The sequence below is a fragment of the Lissotriton helveticus genome, chromosome 5_1 (assembly GCF_964261635.1).
Source record: "Lissotriton helveticus chromosome 5_1, aLisHel1.1, whole genome shotgun sequence".
Lineage (NCBI taxonomy): Eukaryota > Metazoa > Chordata > Amphibia > Caudata > Salamandridae > Lissotriton > Lissotriton helveticus.
This window is the reverse complement of record NC_136065.1, coordinates 67,577,316-67,600,931: the sequence shown is the minus strand read 5'-3', so window position 1 is coordinate 67,600,931 and position 23,616 is coordinate 67,577,316. Positions and strand designations below refer to the sequence as shown.

General features: G+C 50.9%; 1 protein-coding gene across 1 annotated transcript in view; it reads left to right on the top strand.

Moving 5' to 3' along the window:
* Positions 1-23,616, top strand: part of LOC144752383 (uncharacterized) — a 182,083-nt gene that overhangs the window by 70,711 nt on the left and 87,756 nt on the right. The window contains exons 5-6 of the mRNA XM_078640318.1: positions 5,285-5,443; positions 10,295-10,471. Of these exons, the coding sequence (XP_078496444.1) occupies positions 5,285-5,443; positions 10,295-10,471 (336 nt within the window). The remainder of the gene's footprint in view (positions 1-5,284; positions 5,444-10,294; positions 10,472-23,616) is intronic.

The window sequence follows — 23,616 nt, the reverse complement described above, 5'->3', positions numbered from 1 at the left end:
TCAATCAGCAAATTACAGAACGACTTGAATGCCACAACCTCCTGTACCCCTCTCAATCCAGATTCTGAGAAGCCCACAGCACTGAGACAGCTTTGATTGCAGCCATCAATGACTTCAGGGCTCTCCTGGACTGTGGCGAAATGGCAGCCCTCACACTCCTATACCTGTAAGCTGCCTTCAACACCATCCCCATCACATCTTAATCCACATTCTCCACCACATCGGAATCAAGGGAGACACCCTTGAAAGGGTTGTCTGTTACGACTCTACAAGATTGCAGAGAATCAGGCGCCCACTGTTCCCCTCAAAACCCAAGAAGATTATCTGCGGCGTTTCCCATGGATCATTCCTCAGCCGCACCTACTTCAACATGTATATGACCCCACTGGCCAGGACGGCCAGATCGCATGGACTCAACATCATCTCCTATGCTGACAAAACCCAGCTCATCATCTTGCTGTCAGAAGACCTCTCCACTACCAGAGATGACTTCCACAGATGCACGATGAACGTTGTCGACTGGATGTAGAACAACTGTTTCAGACACAACACAGACAAGACGGAAGTCCTCATTTTTGGGAACAACCCCTCCCCATGGAACGACGCATGGTGGCCTGCAGGACTTGACCTATCCCCAGCCTCAACAGACCACGCATCCAACCTAGGCATAATCCTGGACAGCAAGCTTCCCATGAAGAAACAGGTTAACACAGTCACAGTTGCCTGCTTCCCACCCTATGCATGCCCTGCAGGATCTCCAGGTGGCTCCCAGTCAACACAAGAAGGACCATTATACAGACCCTCATCACCAGCAGGCTGGACTATGGGAATGAACTTTCTTAAGGAATCGCTTACGCCCCTGAAGAGACTACAGACAATGAAAAGCTGCCAGACTCATCCTCAAGCACCCCAGATGAACCCACATTACACCCCACCTTAAGAAGCTACACTGGCTCCCGATTCAGATGAGATGACAGTTCAAGATATTGACCCACTCATACGGAGCCCCGCACAAGAAAGGTTTAGCTTACATCAACAAGCACTTGACCGTCCACCAACCAACTAGATACCTACGATCAGTCTTCCTCTTTCTCGCAAAACCCCCCCGGATCAGCCGTTGCAACAGCAGGACGCTCCATCTCACATCTGGCAGCCACAGCTTGGAACAACCTTCCCCTCAACCTCAGGACCACCCCATCACTCCAGCAATTCAAGAAATGACCTAAGGTCTGTCTGTTTGATTGAACAAATCACCACTAAGCCAGGACCCTCCCCCCTGTGCCTTGCGGCCCTCACGGGTGATTTGCTGTGCTTTACAAATCTTTGGTGATTGATTGATTGATTGGACTAGGTTGCACCTTTCAGGGCACCTTAGAGACACAGGGAGCTGCCTACAGCCCAGTGGTTCTCTGGCCAGCTTAGCTTGCTTAGACAAGCATCTCAATGTCAAAACCGAGTCTGGTGAAAAAAACATATGACCCCCCCCCCCAGGAAAAAATACATATACAGATCCTTGATTAGGGATTGCAAAATATCAATTATAGAGGAAAAATCTAGCTTTTATTTCAACAAAATTATACCACTACTTCCTCTAGATAACCGTTTAAAGTTACAAATCTTATGTCCTCCCCATATAACTTGGATGGGACTCAGGACTTCTGTGTTGAATTGGCTTGCTATTTTCAATCAATCACTGCAACCATTCATTAAGAATTTGACTCCACTAATAATGAAATGCAGAATTCCATAGACCTTGACTCTAAGGCCGACCCAGACCACAGGTCAAGCAGAGGGGGAACCGTAGATAATAAAGCAATTCTCACTTCTTTCGCATATATATCGGAGGTGCCGAATTATCTTCTAAATGTCAAGACAGGTTCCGCCTTTGAACCCTGCCAATATAAAACTATTCACTAGTACGATTGCCGCCCCTATGGCCTCACTAATGGCTAGATCTATCTCCACAGGAGCCTCCCACGACTGTGGAAGAAAAGCAGCGGCACTTCTAACCTGGACCCCGATGACCTAAAAAAAAGTATTTTCCCAAATCTCTGCTCCCAACTCCTGTGAAAATCCTAGAGAAACACCTGAATGTCCAGCTTTTGTCCTTCATTGAGGAACATGTGCTATTGGACACCTCCCACTCTGGCTGCCAGAGATTCCATGGCTTGGAAACTGCCTTTGTGTCAGCAGTGGATGGAATCAGAGCACTGGTTGATGCGGGCCAGGCTGCGGCACTGATACTACTGGATCTGTCCGCAGCCTTTGATACGATTTCCTGACCCCTCACCAAACGCATTTAAGTATTAAAGATACAGCATTGAAGCTTTTGAAATCATTTGTAAGTTATAGATCACAAATAGTAACCCAACAGTCAGTTTAAGTCAAGTTCCTTTGCCGTGCCATACGGGGTGCTACACTGATCAATTTATATGTGTCCCCTTTGGTGAAAATGATTCAGTCTTTTGCCTTCTGGCCCTCTCGTATGCAGACGATGCACAGATAATTGTGTCCATTACAGATGATGGACATTCCACAGCCATCAATTTGAACTACTGTGTGAAGGCCATTGCCACTGGGATGAGGGTTAATAGTCTGAAATTAAATACAGACAAGACTGAGATCATTAATTCTTTAGGTAACACTTTAATCCGGAACAGGTATAGGTGGCCAGATGCACTGGGAATTCTGCCTTTACCTACTAAATCAGCAACAACATCTGGAGGTCCATTTGGCTCAGCACCTTGCGTTTGATTTGTAAGTGAATCGAACTGCATCTACCTGCTTTATTATTATTAGGATACCCAGGAAAATCTTTCCTTATATTCGGTGCGAGCTCAAAAATGAGCTGTTCTGGCGATGATTTCCTCAAGAGTTGATTATTGCAATGCATTCTACCTAACCATTAATAAAACTTCTCTTAATAATCTACAAACAGCCTGATTCATCAATCTCCCGTTTTGCGAGCCCCTAATAGCGATTCATAACGAATCGCTATTAAGGACTTGCAAAACGGGATTCATGTAGGAATTGCTAAATAAATAGCGATTCCTACACATTCCTTATTTGCGAGTAGCAAATTGCTAATCGCTAATAAGGAATAACTCCCCATTCATTCCTATGGGCCAAAAGGCCCATAGGAATGAATGGGGAGTTATTCCTTATTTGCGATTAGCAATTAGCTACTCGCAAATAAGATAGCGATTTAAAGGGTGCCAGGGGTGTCCAAAGGACACCCTGTAGCACCCCTTAAATGCAAATTGAAACAGGTGTTGCGCACACACATGTCCAAAGGACATGTGTGTGTGCAACATGCAACTTAGAAAAATGCTTTTAAAAGCATTTTTCTAAGTTTTTGCTATTTACCGAGAAGTCTGACCTCTCGGTAAATAGCGGCCCAAAATTGCATTTTCGCAATTTTAAAATGCTTCATGAATTGCATTTAAGGAATCTCAAATAGAGATTCCTTAAATTCAATTCTTCGCAAATGTGCGAATTCTTAAATAGCGAATTTTGCATTTGGGATGATGAATCCCAAATGCAAAAATTGCACTCGCAAAGGGCCAGATTCTCAGAATCTTGCCCTTTGCGAGTGCAATTTAGCTTGATGAATCAGGCGGCATGTGTCCAGAATGCAGCAGCAAGGCTAATACTGGAAATTCCTAAATGTCAGTCAATCTCAGCGGAGCTGGGAAAGCTTCCCTGAATTCCAGTTAAAAAACAAATGATCTTTAAGGCTTTGTGCATTGTGCATAAGGACTTACACAACTCAGGGCCTAAAGCCATCAGAACAATGTTCCACTGGGATGTGCCGAGCAGGTCTCTTCTTTTGGCTGAACAAACTCTGGAGGTGATCTCTAAATTTCAGAAAACAAGGTGGGGAGGTCGATCCTACTTTGTGGCTACTGCCAAATTATGGAGCACTCTCCCGCGTCACCTCACTAGCCCGAAAAGTCATGAAGCCTTCTCGAAAGCTCTACAAACCTGACCTTTCACTCTATAGGGCTCACGACTTTTAGTGGGGGGTCCCCCGAGTGCGTGTCTGTCCTTGAAGTTAGGTTTGAGTATGGCCTCAGTGCCTTTATGCCTGTGGGTAATTGTGCGCTTTTACACATTTATTTAATTTTAAAGTGATGATTAAAACTGCATACATTGTGATGCTTAGTGGTATCAATTACTGGAGCATCTGCTTTGTCAACACGTTTCAGCTTTAAGTATGCCCGAGGAAGGAGGCTGCCAAGTGCGGGTGAGGGGACTCTGCACCCATAAAGATACTACTCGTAAATACCTTTGTGAATAGCAATTGATCATAAATTTACGCAAACGTGTATGTTTACCTTTGTAAATCAGGTCCACTGGTTAGGGTTGAAAGCGTACCCTGTGAGGAAGGATACGACTAACTGTGGGTGACGGGACTCTGAACCCATAAAGATACTACTCGAACATCCCTTTGTGACTTGTAAACAATCGTAAACGTACACAAACGTGTATGTCTACCTTTGTGACTCAGGTCCACTGTTTGTAGGTGAAAGTGTACCCTAAGTGGAAGAATGCCACCAAGTGAGGGTGAGTGGACTCCATCCTGACTTACAAAGTTCCTAACCTCAGACAAGTCTACTTCAGATGTTGAGTAAGAGACTCAGGTCTCCCCAAGCTACGCGGGGCCTCAGGGCACACAGTATTTGTCTATGCACAGCGGGTGTGTTTATATCTCCTCTTGCTCCCCCTTGTCCCTCACACTGAGTGATAAAAATGTTTTTAGAGAAAACTCATGGCAAAAGGAGAAAATGATGGCAGTCAGACAGCTGGTCTCCCTGGGTGGTGACATCTATCCTTACTGGGGCAAGCTGTGGGAGGAGGCAGGAATGGATGGGCCCTGGGCCACCATTGTCTGCACATGTCATTATTCCACAAATGTTGATTTAAAAAAATATATATTAAGCTTCCTGTTTCCAGCACTTTATGAAAGTCAGATCTGAGAAATGTGTGAGCCTAAGCAGTGAGTAAAAGGGGGGTCTATTTGCTCGCCCCCCCATGCACATCTGCAGAGAACTCTAGACTTCACCTGCCTGTCTCTGTCGTTTGCACGAGGGCTAACAAGTGCATCAGCCCCTGAAGCAACAGCGCTGTCACCCTCCAAGGGCGTCAGTCTGTCTGCTCCGTTGCGTCCTATAAGTTCATCCTGTGGAAGTGACCTGTACATCCTGTGACATTTATGGCTCCATTTCTATGCTTCTGAAGCAGCTTAGCATCATCTGATGAGTGTTTTCATTTGTATTTCCAGTGGCCACTACTACAGCTCCTACCACAACTCCTACAACAGCTAGCACTACCCCTACGACTGCTGAGAAGACAGCTCCTACCACTGCTGAGACCTGCGCCTGCATCTGCGTCGGAAGGGCGCTCACCGCCTGCTATGCGTGGGACTGCTCCCGCTGCACAGGTGAGTAGTAGGACTTCGCGTTGTGCCTTTTTGTGTACTGCTGTACCTTCTGCGGCCAGACAGCTTAGCCGTGCGCATGTTGTGACTCCAATAAAACAAAGGGGCTTATTTACAAAAGGCGTGCCCACCAAAGCGTCACTTTTTTTGACACTCCAGCAGCATAACCCTCCAAATCATATCTGTGAGGCGACGCAACGTCACTCTGCGTGGCTTTGCGTTGCCTCATAGATATGGAGTAAGACAAAACGCACATTGATGCGTTGCCTGACTCTACATCCAGGAGGGGCTCCTTGCGCGTTGCATGAGGGTTCCCACGCAACACCAATGGATTTTGATACAACGCCAGATTTACATAAACATAGGACAGCGCCAAAACCTTACGCCTCCCCAGAGCAGGTGTAACGGGGAAAATATTTTAATTTCTCCTTCTTTTTTACTCCTTCCTTGTGTGCCGCAGGCCTCGATGGATTGTTTCTGAGTAGTAAGGTTCCCCGTCCTGCACAGAAACACTCCTGCCCGCAATGGAGGCGCCCTTGCACCATGAGTCAAGGGTTCCTGCGTTGGCGCTAGGCAGGGAGAAAGGACCTGAATGCACCCTCGTTCATAAGTGTGGTGCACTCCTGCCCTTTCAAGTTGGAGTAGGGCAGCACAGCAAGAAGACCTGTGCCACTGCCCCACACCAACATCCCATAAATGAGGCTCTACAGCCTTAGAAGGGTCCTGAGTCCCACCGAGCACTGCAGGGTCACTGATCCAGTTCAATATGAGAAGATTAAAATAGCCGGGTACACTCGCTTCAAGTGGAGGTTCCCGTCTCGGAGTGGGGGGGTCTGACTACTTCTGACTTCAAACAGACCTTAGCCTGGCAGACGCGCTGACACTACTCCAACCCTACTCATGGTTGTGGCACAAAGATCACTCAGTCACCTACCCAGGAATTTCAAGACTGTTTCCTGAACAAAATTACAATTGTCTAGAAATTGTTTTCTTATTCACCAGTCGCACCAGAGCCAGTCAAGCACTCACCCACCTCTGCTCACATCTGGGCAATGCTACCCACAGCAGCAAGGGCGTCCATTGGTGCCCTCCACAGCAGCAAGGGCGTCCATTGGTGCCCGCCACAGCAGCAAAGGCGTCCATTGGTGCCTTCCACAGCAGCAAGGGCGTCCATTGGTGCCCGCCACAGCAGCAAGGGCGTCCATTGGTGCCCACCACAGCAGCAAGGGCGTCCATTGGTGCCCGCCACTGCAGCAAGGGCGTCCATTGGTGCCCGCCACTGCAGCAAGGGCGTCCATTGGTGCCCGCCACAGCAGCAAAGGCGTCCATTGGTGCCTTCCACAGCAGCAAGGGCGTCCATTGGTGCCCGCCACAGCAGCAAGGGCGTCCATTGGTGCCCGCCACAGCAGCAAGGGCGTCCATTGGTGCCCGCCACTGCAGCAAGGGCGTCCATTGGTGCCCGCCACTGCAGCAAGGGCGTCCATTGGTGCCCTCCACAGCAGCAAGGGCGTTCATTGGTGCCTTCCACAGCAGCAAGGGCGTTCATTGGTGCCTTCCACAGCAGCAAGGGCGTCCATTGGTGCCTTCCACAGCAGCAAGGGCGTCCATTGGTGCCTTCCACAGCAGCAACACGGTCAGGAAAAGAGGTCGAAACGTACATTTATGCAAAAATTAAGCGTCATAGGTTTTGCAGTCCATTTACAATGCTGTAAAGCCCTGCGTCACATTATAACTGTGTCAGGTATAATGTCTGCAGGGTGGGCGTTCAAACGTACAAAGCCATGTAGAACTGACGCAGTGAAATCTACAAGATTTCACAGTGTCACTCTACATTTTCATTGTGTCAAAATCCCTACTTCTGCCAAGACCAGGCGTAAGGAATGACGCAGGGCTTTTTGTATGTGCCTCACCCATGTATTGTGGCGCATTTCTAGAGTTGCGTCACTTTCATGAGCAACTCCAGCATTGCGTCACTTTTGTGCCAACAGATGCGTTAGAATTTCTAACATGTCTGTTAATCCTTGCGCCATGGAGCACCGTATTGTAAATCAGCTCATCCATAAAGGCGCAAGCCCATTCGGCGCTGACGCAAGGAAACTGATGCATCAAAGCAGATGCGTCAGTTCCTTGTAAATCTGCCCCTCTGTGTTTAATAAAAGCCTAAACAACGACAGGAGCAGCCGTCGAGCATGAACCAGCGTCAAGGACTGAAGAACATGAAGAGACGCCTCTTACTCAGAACTAAAGTGAGGAATGAAGTCAGCAATTTAAAATATGAATAATCCATGACCATAACAAATTGACTGGCAGATAAGAGGAGTAAAAATGGACATAGACAAGAGAGAGTTGCAAAAACATGTCAGCGATGGAAGCTCCTAAATACTGCGACCGCAAGAGCCAGATTAGAAAACAAGCGAGATTTAAATAATATATTCAAAGACTAGTATGACAAGTAACGGCTTACTGCAAAATCTAAAATGTGTTAAATTCAAACACAAACCTAAATTTCCTTTGCTGCCTCATACTTAAATTTCACAGCCATCTGTGGGGTTTGTCTTAAAGACCAAAGGTATTATCAATAGGTTTAATGCAAGAAAACGCCTCTGAATCACGAGACATTCCAGATTGCTTGCTAAAACTGTAAGATTTCACACTACCATGAACAGGTGTTACCTGCTCACTGTGGGTGTAAATGCTCTGATCACTTCATGGACCCCCAATGGGATTTGACTGCAATAGAAGAATACTTTTTAAAGACGACACTTAAGGACTGGGTCAATCATTGCTACTGGAACGCATGCATTCTTGTATTAAACTTATTTTTAATAAAACACTAAATATTGCCTAGAAACCTCTGAAAGATGTATATAGTGTCTCCAGGGACCCCTCTGTATGCACACGTAGTTAGGGCTGCATTCCAGACAGAATAGATATTGCAAAAAGAAATCGGAAAAGGTTATTCAGTGAAATATTTTAGATACAGGACAACATGTTTCGATTGTGGTCAAGAACCGATTGAGAAGCTGCAACAGGACATAACTGAAGTGAGTCAGAAGCAGACGCGAATCAAATTCACCTGCGCGGTTAGTGTAGACAAGTGAACATCCTTGCTTTTAAAGAGACAACTATTTGAGAATCCGTGGAGAAGCACTCTTTACAAAACACCTACAGAGAGGAAGAAGTTGGCACACTTCAAAGTTTCATTTCAGAGCTCTGGTTTCAAATCTTCTATAAACTCAGGATTTTAGAGTTATAAATGTAGTTTCAGACCCACAGAAATTGTTAGTTACACAAGAAAGACTGAATGAAAGGTTTAAACAAAGGGTCTATCACGAAATACAAAAAAATAAAATGGTAGAAAAACATAAAGAATACAAATTGATGGTTATTCATACCTAAATAAAAATAAAGAAAACCAACAATGTATATTTGGTGTCAGCACAAATGACATCACATTGAGTAGCAAGATGAGGGTGAAAGTGGATCAGGACCATTGTTTTCAGTGTGTTTCACAAATGTCGTGGTGGCCCTCATGGCAGGGAGATAACTCCCTTTGGATCAGGACCATTGTTTTCTTTCAGTTTAAATAATGCCTGGTGGCCCTCATGGCAGGGAGATAACTCCCTTTGGATCAGGACCATTGTTTTCTTTCAGTGTAAAGAATGTCTGGTGGCTTTCACGGCAGGGAGATAATTCCTTTTGGGTCAGGACCATTGTTTTCTTTCTGAGTTAAGAACGGCCTGGTGGCCCACATGATAGGGAGATAACTCCCTATGGGTTAGGACCATTGTTTTCATTCTGTGTTAAGAATGTCTGGTGGCACTCACGGCAGGGAGGTAACTCCCTTTGGGTCAGGACCATTGTTTTCTTTCAGTTTGAAGAATGTCTGGTGGCCCTCATGGCAGGGAGATAACTCCCTTTGGATCAGGGCTATTGTTTTCTTTCAGTTTAAAGAATGCCTGGTGACCCCCACAGCAGGGAGATAACTCCCTTTGGATTAGGACCATTGTTTTTTATTTAGTATAATGAATGTCTGGTGGCCTTCCTGGTAGGGAGATAACTCCCTTTGGATCAGGACCATTGTTTTCTTTCAGTTTAAAGAATGCCTGGTGGCCCTCATGGCAGGGAGATAACTCCCTTTGGATCAGGGCCATTGTTTTCTTTCATTATAAAAAATGCCTGGTGGCCCTCATGGCAGGGAGATAACTCCCTTTGGATCAGGGCCATTGTTTTCTTTCAGTTTAAATAATGCCTGGTGGCCCTCATGGCAGGGAGATAACTCCCTTTGGATCAGGACCATTGTTTTCTTTCAGTGTAAAGAATGCCTGGTGGCTCTCACGGCAGGGAGATAACTCCCTTTGGGTCAGGGCCATTGTTTTCTTTCAGTGTAAAGAATGCCTGGTGGCTCTCACGGCAGGGAGATAACTCCCTTTAGGTCAGGGCCATTGTTTTCTTTCAGTTTAAACAATGCCTGGTGGCCCTCATGGCAGTAAAGCTTTGATGTAGTGTTAGTAGATTTTAAGTTAAGTTGGAGGTCGCCTGGCGTCTTTGGTGGTGGTCCACTGGGCTGTAAATGAGCCATCTCTTAACAGGTTAACTCTAGCAGGGTCCAGCTTAACTCTGAATAACTCTGAAAAGTGAGCACAGAAGCCGATCAGTGGAATCTGTAAAGGTGATGGATGGTGACGTGGGTGAGGTGTACCTGCACAGGTGGACTTGGGTGTCGCATGTGAGACTCAGACTTGTTGCATGTCATGCTGTGGCAATTCTCACACTCACTGGATAGAGCACACACAGATGTTATCAAAAAGCAGCTGTAACATGGCACCTGACGTATTTATTTTCTATTTACAGTGGCTTCTTACCCTGGTCTTACAACTGCCTCTACCACAACTACGCCAACCACATCTGAGGCCGCAGTGTCCACCACTCCATCGGCCACGACTTCTGTGATTACTGGCATATGTGTCTGCACCTGTATCAAGGTATCAGCCACACGCTGCGTTGAGTGGCACTGCTCCAACTGCACAGGTGAGACCCTTGACCTCTGACCCTTACCTGGACTCACCGGGTCAGTGTCAGTGTGGCGCGTGGGGCTTTGTGGCATTGTTGGACTTCATTGCATCTCTAAACCTCAAATCAAACACCTCTTTGGAGGTGTAGATGTTACTTTGGAGAGATGAAGTGTTTATCCCTACATGCGACTATAACAGCAGCTTATTAGCACCGAAAATAGGGATTTCACCCTCTGCAGATTTGTAACAATAAGTTGATAACATGGGCAGCCACAGATCTGACATATATATTATATAGGGGTTCAAGATTAGGGCTCCCAGTTTTATGGTGTTTATGGTTTTTGCATTTCTGTCTGTATTTATCCGTCTTCATTTTCAGGCCATCTTATCGTTATTTATCCACATTTATTCTCTGCTTTGAGAATGAGTGGATTCGTAAAAGGGTTTATTTCCACATTTGCCCCCACATGCATCAATCTAGGATTTTGCATTTCTTAAATAGCGAAAATTAAGGAATCGCTATTTAGGAAATGCAAAATCCTAAGCATCAAGAAATCCTAAAAGTTTTTAGGATTTCTTAATTTTCGGAAATTGCGATTCCTTAATTGCGAATCGCAATTAAGGAATGGCATTACATTCATTCTTATGGGCCTAGAGGCCCATAGGAATCAATGCCGTTTTGCATTTTTTTTTTTTTGCACTCGCAATTTGTTGATGCATTGCAAGGGTGCAGAGGGGGGTCCAAAGGACCCCCCCCCTGCACCCCTGAAATGTATTTTCAAGTGCATGTTTCACACACACATGTCCTAAGGACATGTGTGTCTGTAACATGCAAGTTTAAAAAATGCATTTTTTTTGCTTTTTTAAACATTTTCGCAAATTAACACGAGGGTCAACCTCGTGTTAATTTGCACTTCCAATTTCAAAATTCGCTATTTTTTACAAATTGATGCATTGCATTTAAGGAATCGCACAAATGCGATTCCTTAATTGCATTTGCATTTTGAAGAAATGCAAAAAATAACGAATTGTTTCATGCATCCCAAAAACGTATTTAGGAAGTGCAAACGGCCGAATTTACCGATTCGCACCGTTTGCACTTCCTAAATAGGTTGATGCATGTGGGGGTTAATGAACTAATAATCATGCACTCATACTTTGATACCTATCGCATTTTAACAAGTAAAGCAGCCAAATATAACAATACGCCGCACCGACAGGTACATATCAGATTATAAACAAACAAATGCCTGTATTCAAGGGAAACACGCCCTACCGTTTCATCCTCATGGGATCGGTCTGCTCAGCAGCTGGCCTGGAATTCTTGAAGGACAACAAGGAGATTCACGCACAAGAAGCACCGTTTTCTGTAGTTTTCCGCTTTTACAAATACATACAATCAGAAAATAGATTGTTTCTGTCTGTATTTATCTGTAAGATCAGTAAAAAGGGAACACTGGAAGCCTCATTCATGTACTTTGAGAAACAAAGGTCCTTCTTTGTGTCTGGGTGGGATGGGCGCCAAACTGCTGTGGCAGCAGAGGCACTGCCAACCCACCCCAGACGCAGGGTCCCCAGCCCAGCCGCTGGAACCCCTGCCGAGCCCACCCTTAGCCGCAGCCACCCCATCCCAGACCACCCCAGCCCAGCCCAGCCCAGATGCAGCTACTCCAGCCCAACCGCAACCACCCTAGCTGAGCCCAGCCCAGCCGCAGCCAGTCCAGCCCAGACCACCCCAGCCCAGCCACAGCCCAGATGCAGCTACTCCAGCCCAACCGTAACCACCCCAGCTGAGCCCAGCCAAGCCGCAGCCAGCCCAGCCCAGCTGCAGCCACCCCAGCCCAGCTGCAGCCACCCCAGCCCAGCTGCAACCACCCAGCCCAGGCCAGACCACCCCAGCCCAGGCAAGCCACAACGGCCCCAGCACAGCCGCAGCCACCCAAGCCTAGGCGAGCCACCCAGCCCAGCCCAGCTGCAGCAACCTCAGCCCAACCAGCTGCAGCCAACCCAGCCCAGGCAAGCCACGGCCACCCCAGCCCAGACCACCCCAGCCCAGCTGCAGCCACCCCAGCCCAGCCCAGCCCAGCCACAGCCCAGATGCAGCTACTCCAGCCCAACCGTAACCACCCCAGCTGAGCCCAGCCAAGCCGCAGCCAGCCCAGCCCAGCTGCAGCCAGCCCAGCCCAGGCAAGCCACAACGGCCCCAGCACAGCCGCAGCCACCCCAGCCCAGCCCAGCCCAGCCACAGCCCAGATGCAGCTACTCCAGCCCAACCGTAACCACCCCAGCTGAGCCCAGCCAAGCCGCAGCCAGCCCAGACCACCCTAGCCCAGCTGCAGCCACCCTAGCCCAGCTGCAACCACCCAGCACAGGCAAGCCACGGCCACCCCAGCCCAGACCACCCCATCCCAGCCACAGCCACCCCAGCCCAGCCAAAGCCACCCTCCACACCCCAGCCCAGCCCAGCTGCAGCTACAGCCACCCCAGCACAGCTGCAGGCACTCCAGTCCAGCCCAGCTGCAGCCACCCCAGCCAAAGCCACCCCACCACACCCCAGCCCAGCCCAGCCACAGCCACCCCAGCCCAGCCCAGCTGCTGCTACAGCCATCCCAGCCCATGCCTTCTCAGCTGTAGCCACCCCATCCAGCTGCAGCCACCCCTGCCCAGCCCAGACCTACCCAGCCCAGCCGCAGCCAACCTGCTCCGGTTAGAATGTTCTTTCTATTGGACAGGGACATTTTAGCCAAAGTGCTTCCACTGATCAGCAATATTTCAAAAATTCAATCTTGCCCATAAAAGAAAAAAAATCAGTCCTCGCGAAACTAATTAAGAAATCGACAATTGTGACTAATAACGTTTTGCAATTTGCAATTAATATTCAGTGGATTAAAACACATTTGGCAAAGTTGTCGCAATTTGTGCAACAACGCCTACTTAATACACCGGTATTTCATACTGGCCTAGATCCCAAAGTACTGAATCTTCCTGTGTCCCGTTGTGACGTACCTCAACACTATGTGTAAGGTAGGTTTTAAATTGTGACCCACTAAAATTGGCCACATTCACAATCACTGTGAATGCTTTCAAATAAAGCTATTTTATTTCTTTATAAACGCAAGGCGTTTTCCTCAAAAGAGAAATGGGACACATAAAAAACAAAAGAAGTAAAGCCACACAACCCTTTTTTTAGGAGTAGACAGTGGCTCCATGGAACAATGACTACTCCTAAAAAACAACTTTTTAAACTTTACATTAGGGGACCCCTTCCTGTTTCCTAGCGGCATAGCACCTCCTTGAAGATATGATAAAATATGAAAGCTTTGCGCCCAGATTTCAGACTCAAAACATGTACAAACCATAAGTAATCGGTACGTGTGAGGGAACCCTAAACACGCCCCTTCCAAATAGCGATATGTAATGGTTTCTTGAACCCATTTAACTATTCAGAAAACCTTTTCCGAATGAAACGACAGTCTTAGCAGATTTCAATAGGAGTTTTAGCGTTTACAAGCCCTCAGATTCACAGAATCAGCGGGATTGCAAATGCTATAATTCTTTGTTCATGAATCCCAGAGTTTATTTTAGAAAGGAAGAATCAGTGTCTCTCATGTGGTGTGATTTTCTTCTCTGCCGGGGGTGGATTTATTAGCATTTTCAATGAATCAATCAATCATTTTAAAGCGCACTACATACCCTCGCGGGTCTCAAGGCGCTGGGGGGGGGGGGGGGGAGCGCTACTGATCGAACAGCCAGGTCTTGAGTATCCTCCTGAAGGTCAGCAGGTCTTGGGTCTGTCGAAGGCTCAGTGGGAGGGTGTTCCAGGTCTTAGCGGTGAGGTGGGACAGTGGTTGTTCTTCGGATGCGCGGGACGGTGGCGAGTGAGAATTTTCCGGTGCCACGCTCTGCCATCCTGTGCATCCCATTAATGGCCAAAAGGTATGGACAAAATTTTAATTACACCTGACCAATCAGAGTAATTTCAATAATTACACATTACTATTGTGATGCAAAATTAGGTGATTACACCAGTTTGAGAAATTAAGAGTCATTTGGGGTGAAAAGCCTACTGCAGGAGTACAGGAACAACGATGCATCAGTGGAGCAAAGCCAATGTCAGATGGGCTCTGAGAAGGGCCCTGCTTCTGAGCCTTTTCACTCACTCCTTGAGGATCTTAAAAATGGCAGATTTATATAGCGTGACTTATCCCCCCTAAGGGTATCCAGGCGCTGGGGGCCGTCAGGGATATTTAGTGAGCTGTTGCCCAGGGTCACATGATGCGGAGCTGCTGCTGCTGCTGGCGATCAAACCGGGAACCCCTGCTTCGGAGTCATCTGCTCTGGCCGCTGTGCCACACCTCTCCCTTACAGCTGCCTTGTGATTATAAACCTCAAGTTTATGGTGGACTCCACCTTCCACCAACCTGCCAGACACCTACGATACATCTTCCGCTTCCTCACAGACACCCCTTGGATCCGCTGAAGGAACAGCCGAGGACGCTCCTCCTTTCACCCTGCGGCCAAGGCATGGAACGGCCTCCCCTACTCCTGAGGACCACCGTTGGCAAGGTATTCAAGAGGGGACTCAAAACCTGGCTGCTCAAATGAACAGATCACCATGAAGCAGCAACTCCAGCGCCTAGAGACCCTCACGGGTGACGTGCCGCACTCTATAAATCCAGATCGATTGACTGACCTCAGGGTTGACTCATATTTGGCGTCCATTCCTCCCACGTGGTTTTTGTTTGGGAACACAATTGTGACATGCCTCATCTTGCTCAACATCATTGGGTCTGGTTGCAAAGGTCACAACTGAAGTGGAACCCAAAGGTCGCTGCAATAATGGATGGATCTGATTGGTCAAGATCATTCCAAAGCTGCCCCAGGCATCCTCTCGGGTCCTCACCGGGTCACGCCTTCATCACGCCCCACGCTCTGGCCCCCTGCCAGTGGTCGGGTCAGTCCTAGACTGTGCCGATCCCTCATGGAAACTTCATGATGTGGAGTGAAAATCTTGAAGAAGGCCTTTGACCACCAAGGAAGGTCTCGTCGGTCAGGTGACCTCAAGCTTCTTGTGGTTCCAGGTAGCGGAGGCGGCGGGGCGAAGGATGGTCCTTCTCCCTGTTGACCCCTCCGTTTCGAAGTGTCTCTGTGTGAGCAGACTACAGCCTTCAATTGTGTTTTTTTAAGGTTACATTGGTGTGATCTTCACAGCTGCTGATTGTATCATCTGTGAAAATGCAATCAACTTTAAAAGCATCTTGAGAACCAGTCTGCTGGGATTATCTCGCTTAACACGTGCATGCAGGTGAAGCGTTTGTAACCAGTTTTCACATAAGATAACTGTTGGACCTGGCCTCATGGCGTGGTCCTCCTTGACCCGTAGTAATCCCTCCTGACCCGTACAGCACCCCATGGCCCGGATTCCCCCGACCATTCCCTCCATGACCCACATCCCCGACACTGGGCTTCCCCGTCCTCTCCCTCCATTTCCCTGGTACCCGAGACCGATGCCCATGTCCCAGTACCTAAGATGGCCGCCCCCGCCCCAGCCCGACCTCGGCCTTCGGCGCCATACCCGGCCAGGGGGTAGAGCGCTCCCCGTGAACGAGAGAGGGAGGAGTAGCTCGATCACACCTCCCACCTCCCCTCGAGAGATGAGTTTCGATCACCCATCCGGCCTCCCTGAGGGCTGGCTCCAGGCCTGCTGAGTGTCTGGGATCCCTCCAGACCCAACTTGAAAGGATGAAAGGAGCCGCCGAGGCGGAACCCCCAACAACCGGCTCCCAGGTGCTAAGACCCCTGCCTGCGAGGACTCCGGACATCAAAGGCGAGGAGTCCTATATCAAGGGTTGCTCTGGGATGATCAAGTCAGTTGTATCCTGGACTACGTGAGCCCTGCTGACCTCGTCGCGGCTCCTACCGAGCAGAGAAGGACTTCTACTCGAGAACCACCTGAGCCCTGCTGACGCTGTCGCGGCTCCCTTGCAACCTGAAGAACCACCCAAGCCCTGCTGACGCTGTCGCGGCTCCTACCGATCAGAGAAGGACTTCTGCCTAAGACCACCTGAGCCCTGCTGACGCTGTCGCGGCTCCTACCGAGCAGAGAAGGACTTTTGCCCAAGACCACCTGAGCCCTGCTGATGCTGTCGCGGCTCCTACCGAGCAGAGAAGGACTTCTGCCCAAGACCACCTGAGCCCTGCTGACGCTGTCGCGGCTCCTACCTGGCAGAGAAGGACTTCTGCCCAAGACCACCTGAGCCCTGCTGACGCTGTCACGACTCCCCTGCAACCGTGAGACTTCTGAGCCCTGCTGTTTCGATCGCGGCTCCCTAAGACCGTAAGAACTGCTACCTCCTTGCTCGAGCCCAGTTGACTCGATCGCGGCTCAGAGACTATCCTGGTCCGGCTGGACCCAAGATCCCTCCGTATCCCCCAGCTCGAGGATTGAGAGCTGCGCGCCGGATACGCACCCGCAAGTGACTTTGAACCTTGAGACTGTCCCGCTACCCTGTCCCTACCGAGACTCTTTGAGCCCTTGCTCGCCTGTACATAAGAATCTGTGGATCATAAAGATCCATTTTTACTTGAAGATATAAAGAATACGTTCTCTTTATCCTACGGTGTGGTGTCCCTTTGTCGAGTGGTGCTAGCGCAGCGCGTACAATCCTAGATTCAAGATCCTCTCCCTGAGGGTCTCCCGCCATTGCTCGGCTGTGTTCCTAGGAGAGTTGGGTCACAGGGTGGTCAGGTGCCGAGTCTGTCCTCCCCTGGGATCGCCCCTCTAACATTGGTGGCAAGCGACGGGATCCGAGTTCACAATCTAGAGATCGTACAGTAAGCGGCTGACGCACTACCGAACAAAGATGGCAGAAAGAAACGCCAAGAGTTCCACTGAAGCCGACGCGAGTACCACGTTCCGTGAAGAACGGCTGGAAGAGTACACGCACAAAGAACTGAAATAATTTTGCAAAGCACGAGGCATCGCTACCACAGGCCTGAACACGAAGGAAGACATGCAGAAAGCCCTACAAGCTTGGGTAGAGTCCGAGGAAAACACTCCCCCGTCCGAAGGAGGAGAGGAGCAAACGACCGAACCCGACCCCATCCCAAGAGTAGGCAGCAGCGCTCCGGTACGGAGTGGCGCACCAGATGGGGGCCTCTCTCCGGAAGAACTAGCAGACAGAGACCGAAACCGTAATCATGAACTTGAACTGGCAAAACTCAAAATTGAGTGCGAGTTAAAGCTAGCAGAGAAGAGGCTAGCAGTAGAGCAGCTACGATTGCAAGGAGAGTTGGAGGAGAAGAACTCCAACGGGAGCACGAAGACAAGAGACTCCAGCTGGAGCACGACCGCGGCCTGAAGTAGATCGAACTAAAGGTCCGGAGCGAAGAAAATCGAACCTCGGGGAACCGTGAAGTCGTTCCCCCGGTAGAACCAAAAGTCCACATCCCCAAGGATGTGGTGAAAGAATACTATAAGAACGACGATATCCAGCAATGGTTCAAGGCCTACGAAGTTGCCATGACCTCCCACCGAGTTCCGTGGAAGGATTGGGGAGCTGGGTTGTGGGGTCGATTCCTGAGCGAGGGGAGAGACACCCTTCTCGATCTGCCGTCCTCAGTACAGACCTCCTACAGCCACATGAAAGAGGCCCTCCTCACGAGATATGGTCTCACCCCCGAAATGTATTGCCAGCGGTTCCGAGAGCGCAAGAAGATTCCTGGCACCACGTGGGTGGAGTACGTGAACTTTTACAGTCGAGCATTAGAAGGGTGGATCAAGGGCAGCAAAGTTACCACCTTTGAAGGACTTATCGACCTCATTGCATGGGAACACTTGTCCGCGAACTGTTTTGTGGAACTACGCCAGCATTTGCTGGACAGCAAGCTTGCAGACCCAAGGAAGCTGGCCGTGGAGGCCGATCGCTGGGTGAACACCCGGGTCCCCCGGGGCCCCGTAGGAGACTACCCCCGAAGTAGTCAGGGATCTCCCCGCCAGAGGGGAGGGGGGAACCAAGGAAGACAGAGGGAATCCCAGTCAGGACCCCAGCGTAGCCCCCCCCAACGCCAACCCCAGACCTTACCAGCACCCCCTCCCGCTAATCCCGCTCCCCCGGGTAACCGTGGGCACCAGGTCACGATTTCCTGTTTCTGTTGCCTAAAGCCAGGGCACTACGCCAGTGACCCCCAGTGTCCCATGGCCCCGATATCCTCCACGACAGCTCCCCCAGCCCGACAGGTAGGCATCATAGCCCTAGGGGAGGAGATGGAGGACACTGAAGAGTGGGAACCCGCTGCCATGGCCCTAGTCTCCTTAGGAGACCGAGAGATGATTCCCGGGGCCCCCCTACCCGACAATACCAAGAAGTACCGGCCACTGGTGACGGAGAACGGCCACCGAGTGGAGGCCCTTCGCGACACTGGGGCGAGTATCACCGGTGTCCTCAGCCACCTAGTCAGAGAGGATCAGATCCTTCCGATTGTCCTGTGCCCTGTACTGTCCGCTGACAACACCGAGAGTGTATGTAGAATGGCCCTAGTACCGTTCGAATGGGGGGGAGTGATAGGAAAATTACGAGTCGCTGTCCGAGCCTCCCAAACTGTAGACTGTCTCCTGGGCAATGACCTAGAAAGTTCCCCGTGGGGACAGGTGGAGCGCAAGACCCACCTGGGCATGATGGGCCTACCCAAGTGGGTGTGCGCCACCACCCGATCCATGTCCGCCCGACTACCCCCCCTCGGGGCGGTCGACGCCGAGCCTCCCAGCCACCGCCCTGTAGAAGAAGACAGGGACGACCAAACTGAGCCCACCGGCCTCTCCCCCGGAGGAGAGCCCATTACCGACAATGAACCCTCACATACCGATCCCGCACAGATCCCTGAGCTGGATGATCTGCCCGAGTTGGCGCAGTGGCGTCACGAGGGGGGCCCCTCCCGAGAGGAGTTCTGCCAGGAACAAGCCACTTGCTCTTCCCTGGTCGGCCTTTGGCGACAGGCCGCGGCCCAAGCTGCGGGTGACCAAACTGGAACCCATTCCGTGTATTGGGAAAATGACCTCCTGTACAGTGAGCAGAAGTCTGCCGAGCTAGGGTCAGCCCGAGTGCTGGTGGTACCCCTACACTTCCGAGACTTCCTCCTGGGCCTGGACCACGATGTACCCCTGGCGGGACATTTGGGCCAGGACAAGACCTATGACCGCCTAGTTACGTACTTCTATTGGCCCAAGATGCGAGCGAGTGTAGAAGCCCACTGCAAGTCCTGTCTCACGCGCCAGGCTAGTGGAAAAAGTGGGGGAATGCGCAGGGCTCCCCTCCAACCCTTCCCCGTCATCAGTACCACCTTTGAGCGGGTCGGGATCTACATCGTAGGGCCCCTGGACCCTAGAACCTCCCAAGGTCACCGAATCATCCTCGTCCTGGTGGACCACGCCACCCAATTCCCCGAGGCCATCCCCCTCCGCACCACGACGGCCCCCGTGGTGGGTCGAGCGTTAATGGGGATCTTCTCCCGAGTGGGTTTTCCCTGCGAGGTCGTGAGCGACCGCGGCACAAACTTTATCTACAAATACATGATGTCCCTGTGGCAACAATGTGGAGTGTCCTACAAATTCACCACCCCGTACCATCCCCAAGGAAATGGCCTAGTGGAGCGGTTTAACCGAACACTGAAGGGAATGATCATGGGCCTAGAAGAGCCCCTCCGGCGCAAGTGGGACGTCCTCCTCCCCTGCCTCTTGTTCGCCTACCGGGAGGTCCCCCAGAAGTCCCTGGGGTTCAGCCCATTTGAGCTGCTGTACGGGCACCCCGTCCGGGGGCCCCTCAGCTTGGTCAAGGAGGGATGGGAGACAGCCCCCCAAGACCCACCTCCAGATGTGTTCCGCTACATTCTCACCCTCAGAAACCAGACACGGAAATTCCGAGCGCTGGCCGAAGCCAACCTCGAAGCAAGTCAGGAGGAGATGAAGCGCCGGTATGACCAGAATGCCACTCTCGTCGAGTTTCAACCGGGCCAGCAGGTCTGGGTGATGTCCCCGGTGAAACCCTGCGCCCTCCAAGACAAGTGGACCAGCCACTTTAAGGTCGTGGAGAGGAAAAGCCAAGTGACCTACTTGGTAGAAGTCCAGTCCCCTCTGAACCCCCTTCGGGTTCTCCACGTGAACCGCCTCAAGCCTCACTTCGTGCAGACGGAGTTGAGCTTGCTCTTGGCCACCGACGACGGAGCAGAAGAGGAAACGGAGCCTTTCCCTGACCTACTGTGTGCCAAAGAGAAGGATGGCTCCGTAGACGGAGTGAGCCTCTCCCCCTCCCTCACCCCTCAGCAGCGTGAATACTGCCGCCAGCTCTTGGGGCAGTTCCCCAATTTGTTTTCCCTGGTCCCCAAGGTCACCGCCTGGTGCGACCACGATGTGGACACCGGGGACAGCCCGCCAGTGCGACACCGAGCCTACCGAGTGCCTGACCGAGTCCGGACCTGCATCCAGGGCGAAGTCTCGAAAATGCCCACCCTAGGAGTGGTCGAGCCCTCTGACAGTCCCTGGGCCAGCCCAGTGGTACTGGTCCCGAAAGCCGCGGCCCCTGGGTCTGTCCCCAAACTTCGGTTTTGTGTGGACTACCGGGGGCTCAACGCAGTCACCCGAGCAGACGCCCACCCCATTCCCCGCGCAGACGAGCTCATCGACCTGGGGTCTGCTCGCTACCTGAGTACCTTCGATCTGACCTGCGGCTCCTGGCAAATTGCGCTCACAGAGGGAGCCAAGGAGCGGTCCGCCTTCTCCACCCCGGACGGTCACTATCACTTCCGAGTGATGCCGTTCGGGATGAAAAACGCCCGGCCACATTTCAAAGACTGGTGAACCGAGTCCTGGCCGGGCTAGAAGAGTTCAGCGCCGCGTATCTGGACGATATTGCGGTGTTCAGTTCACAATGGGACGAGCACCTCCGGCACCTGCGGAGGGTGTTGCTAGCCCTGCGCCAGGCAGGATTGACGGTGAAAGCCAGCAAGTGCCAGATTGGGCAGGGGTCAGTGACCTACCTAGGCCATCAGGTCGGAAGCGGGCAGGTCGCCCCTCTCCAGCCGAAGGTCGATGCCATCCTGGCCTGGGAACCGCCCACCACCCAAACCGAGGTCCAAGCCTTCCTGGGCCTCACCGGCTACTACCGGAGGTTTATAAAGAATTACGGCAGCATAGTGGGTCCCCTCACAGAGCTGACGTCCAAAAAGCAGCCCAAGCGCGTGCATTGGACCCTCTCCTGCCAAGAGGCGTTCGACGCCTTAAAGACCGCCATGTGCTCTGCCCCCATGCTCCAAGCCCCGGACCACTCCAAGGAGTTTGTGGACCAGACCGACGCCTCTGAAAATGGCATCGGAGCCGTACTGTCCCAGCTCAATGAGGAAGGCCTAGATCAGCCCGTGGCCTTCATCAGCAGAAGGTTACTGCCCCGAGAACAGAGATGGAGTACCATCGAACGAGAAGCCTTCGCCGTAGTCTGGGCCCTCAAGAAACTCCGACCCTACCTGTTCGGACCCCACTTCCGAGTCCAAACAGACCATCGACCCTTGCGTTGGCTCATGCAGATGAGAGGAGAGAACCCCAAACTGCTGCGATGGTCAATCTCCCTCCAGGGGATGGATTTCACCGTAGAGCATCGCCCTGGTACCGACCACGCCAACGCTGACGGCCTCTCCAGGTTCTTCCGCCTCAGCGAAGAGAACCCCCAAGAGGATGGGTAGTTCTCCCCGACTTTCAGCTGGGGGGGACGCGTGTTGGACCCGGCCTCGTGGCGTGGTCCTCCTTGACCCGTAGTAATCCCTCCTGACCCGTACAGCACCCCATGGCCCGGATTCCCCCGACCATTCCCTCCATGACCCACATCCCCGAATCTCGGCTTCCCCGTCCTCTCCCTCCATTTCCCTGGTACCCGAGACCGATGCCCATGTCCCAGTCCCTAAGATGGCCGCCCCGGCCCCAGCCCGACCTCGACCTTAGGCGCCATACCCGGCCAGGGGGTAGAGCGCTCCCCGTGAACGAGAGAGGGAGGAGTAGCTCGATCACACCTCCCACCTCCCCTCGAGAGATGAGTTTCGATCACCCATCCGGCCTCCCTGAGGGCTGGCTCCAGGCTTTGAACCTTGAGACTGTCCCGCTACCCTGTCCCTACCGAGACTTTTTGAGCCCATGCTCGCCTGTACATAAGAATCTGCGGATCATAAAGATCCATTTTTACTTGAAGATATAAAGAATACGTTCTCTTTATCCTACGGTGTGTTGTCCCTTTGTCGAGTGGTGCTAGCGCAGCGCGTACGATCCTAGATTCGAGATCCTCTCCCTGAGGGTCTCCCGCCATTGCTCGGCTGTGTTCCTAGGAGAGGTGGGTCACAGGGTGGTCAGGTGCCGAGTCTGTCCTCCCCTGGGATCGCCCCTCTAACAATAACATGAGTATGTTTCCTCTAATAAACACATATAATCACTCATACAATTACTAAAAATAAAGGACCATATTATCAAGAAAGGGTGATACATTATCACCGCTTTTATCAGCAGTAAACTGCCGCTAAAGTGGCGATCATGGGCTTGATAATATACCCTTGTGAATTGCCATAGAAGCCCATATTCTGGTGTTAACCTGGGCGTCTATGGGAATTCACAAGTTCATATTATCACTCTCATTATTGCCGCTTTAGCTGCAGTTTCCTACCCATAAACGCGGCGATAATGTATAGCCCTTTCTTGATATTATGGCCCTAAGTGTAGTTCACAAAAAGAAATTCACCATTTCACCTACACCTACTCTGTGCATTGTCACCAGGTAGCAAGCTGAGAGGTCATGAGGCATAACTCAGGCTTGAGGGCCGGGTGGACCGTATCTTTGTACCTCCCAGTTGCTGAAGCCCGAAGTCCACCCCTCAAAGACACATGGATCCAGCTGTGGTTCCTGCTTTGATGAAGACTTGTGGTTCACCAGCCGTACACGCTGAGGCCAGTCATATACTCAGTCGACTCTGAGTGCTGGAGAGACTTGGCCTCAACCTCCTCATCCCAAACAGTGCCCTGGTGACCTCATGTTTAGAGAATAAAAAGGGCTTATATCTGGTGCTCCCCAAATAGAACCATATAACATGATTTATTTACAGTTTAACCTCATAGATGCCTAGCTTTGGGGA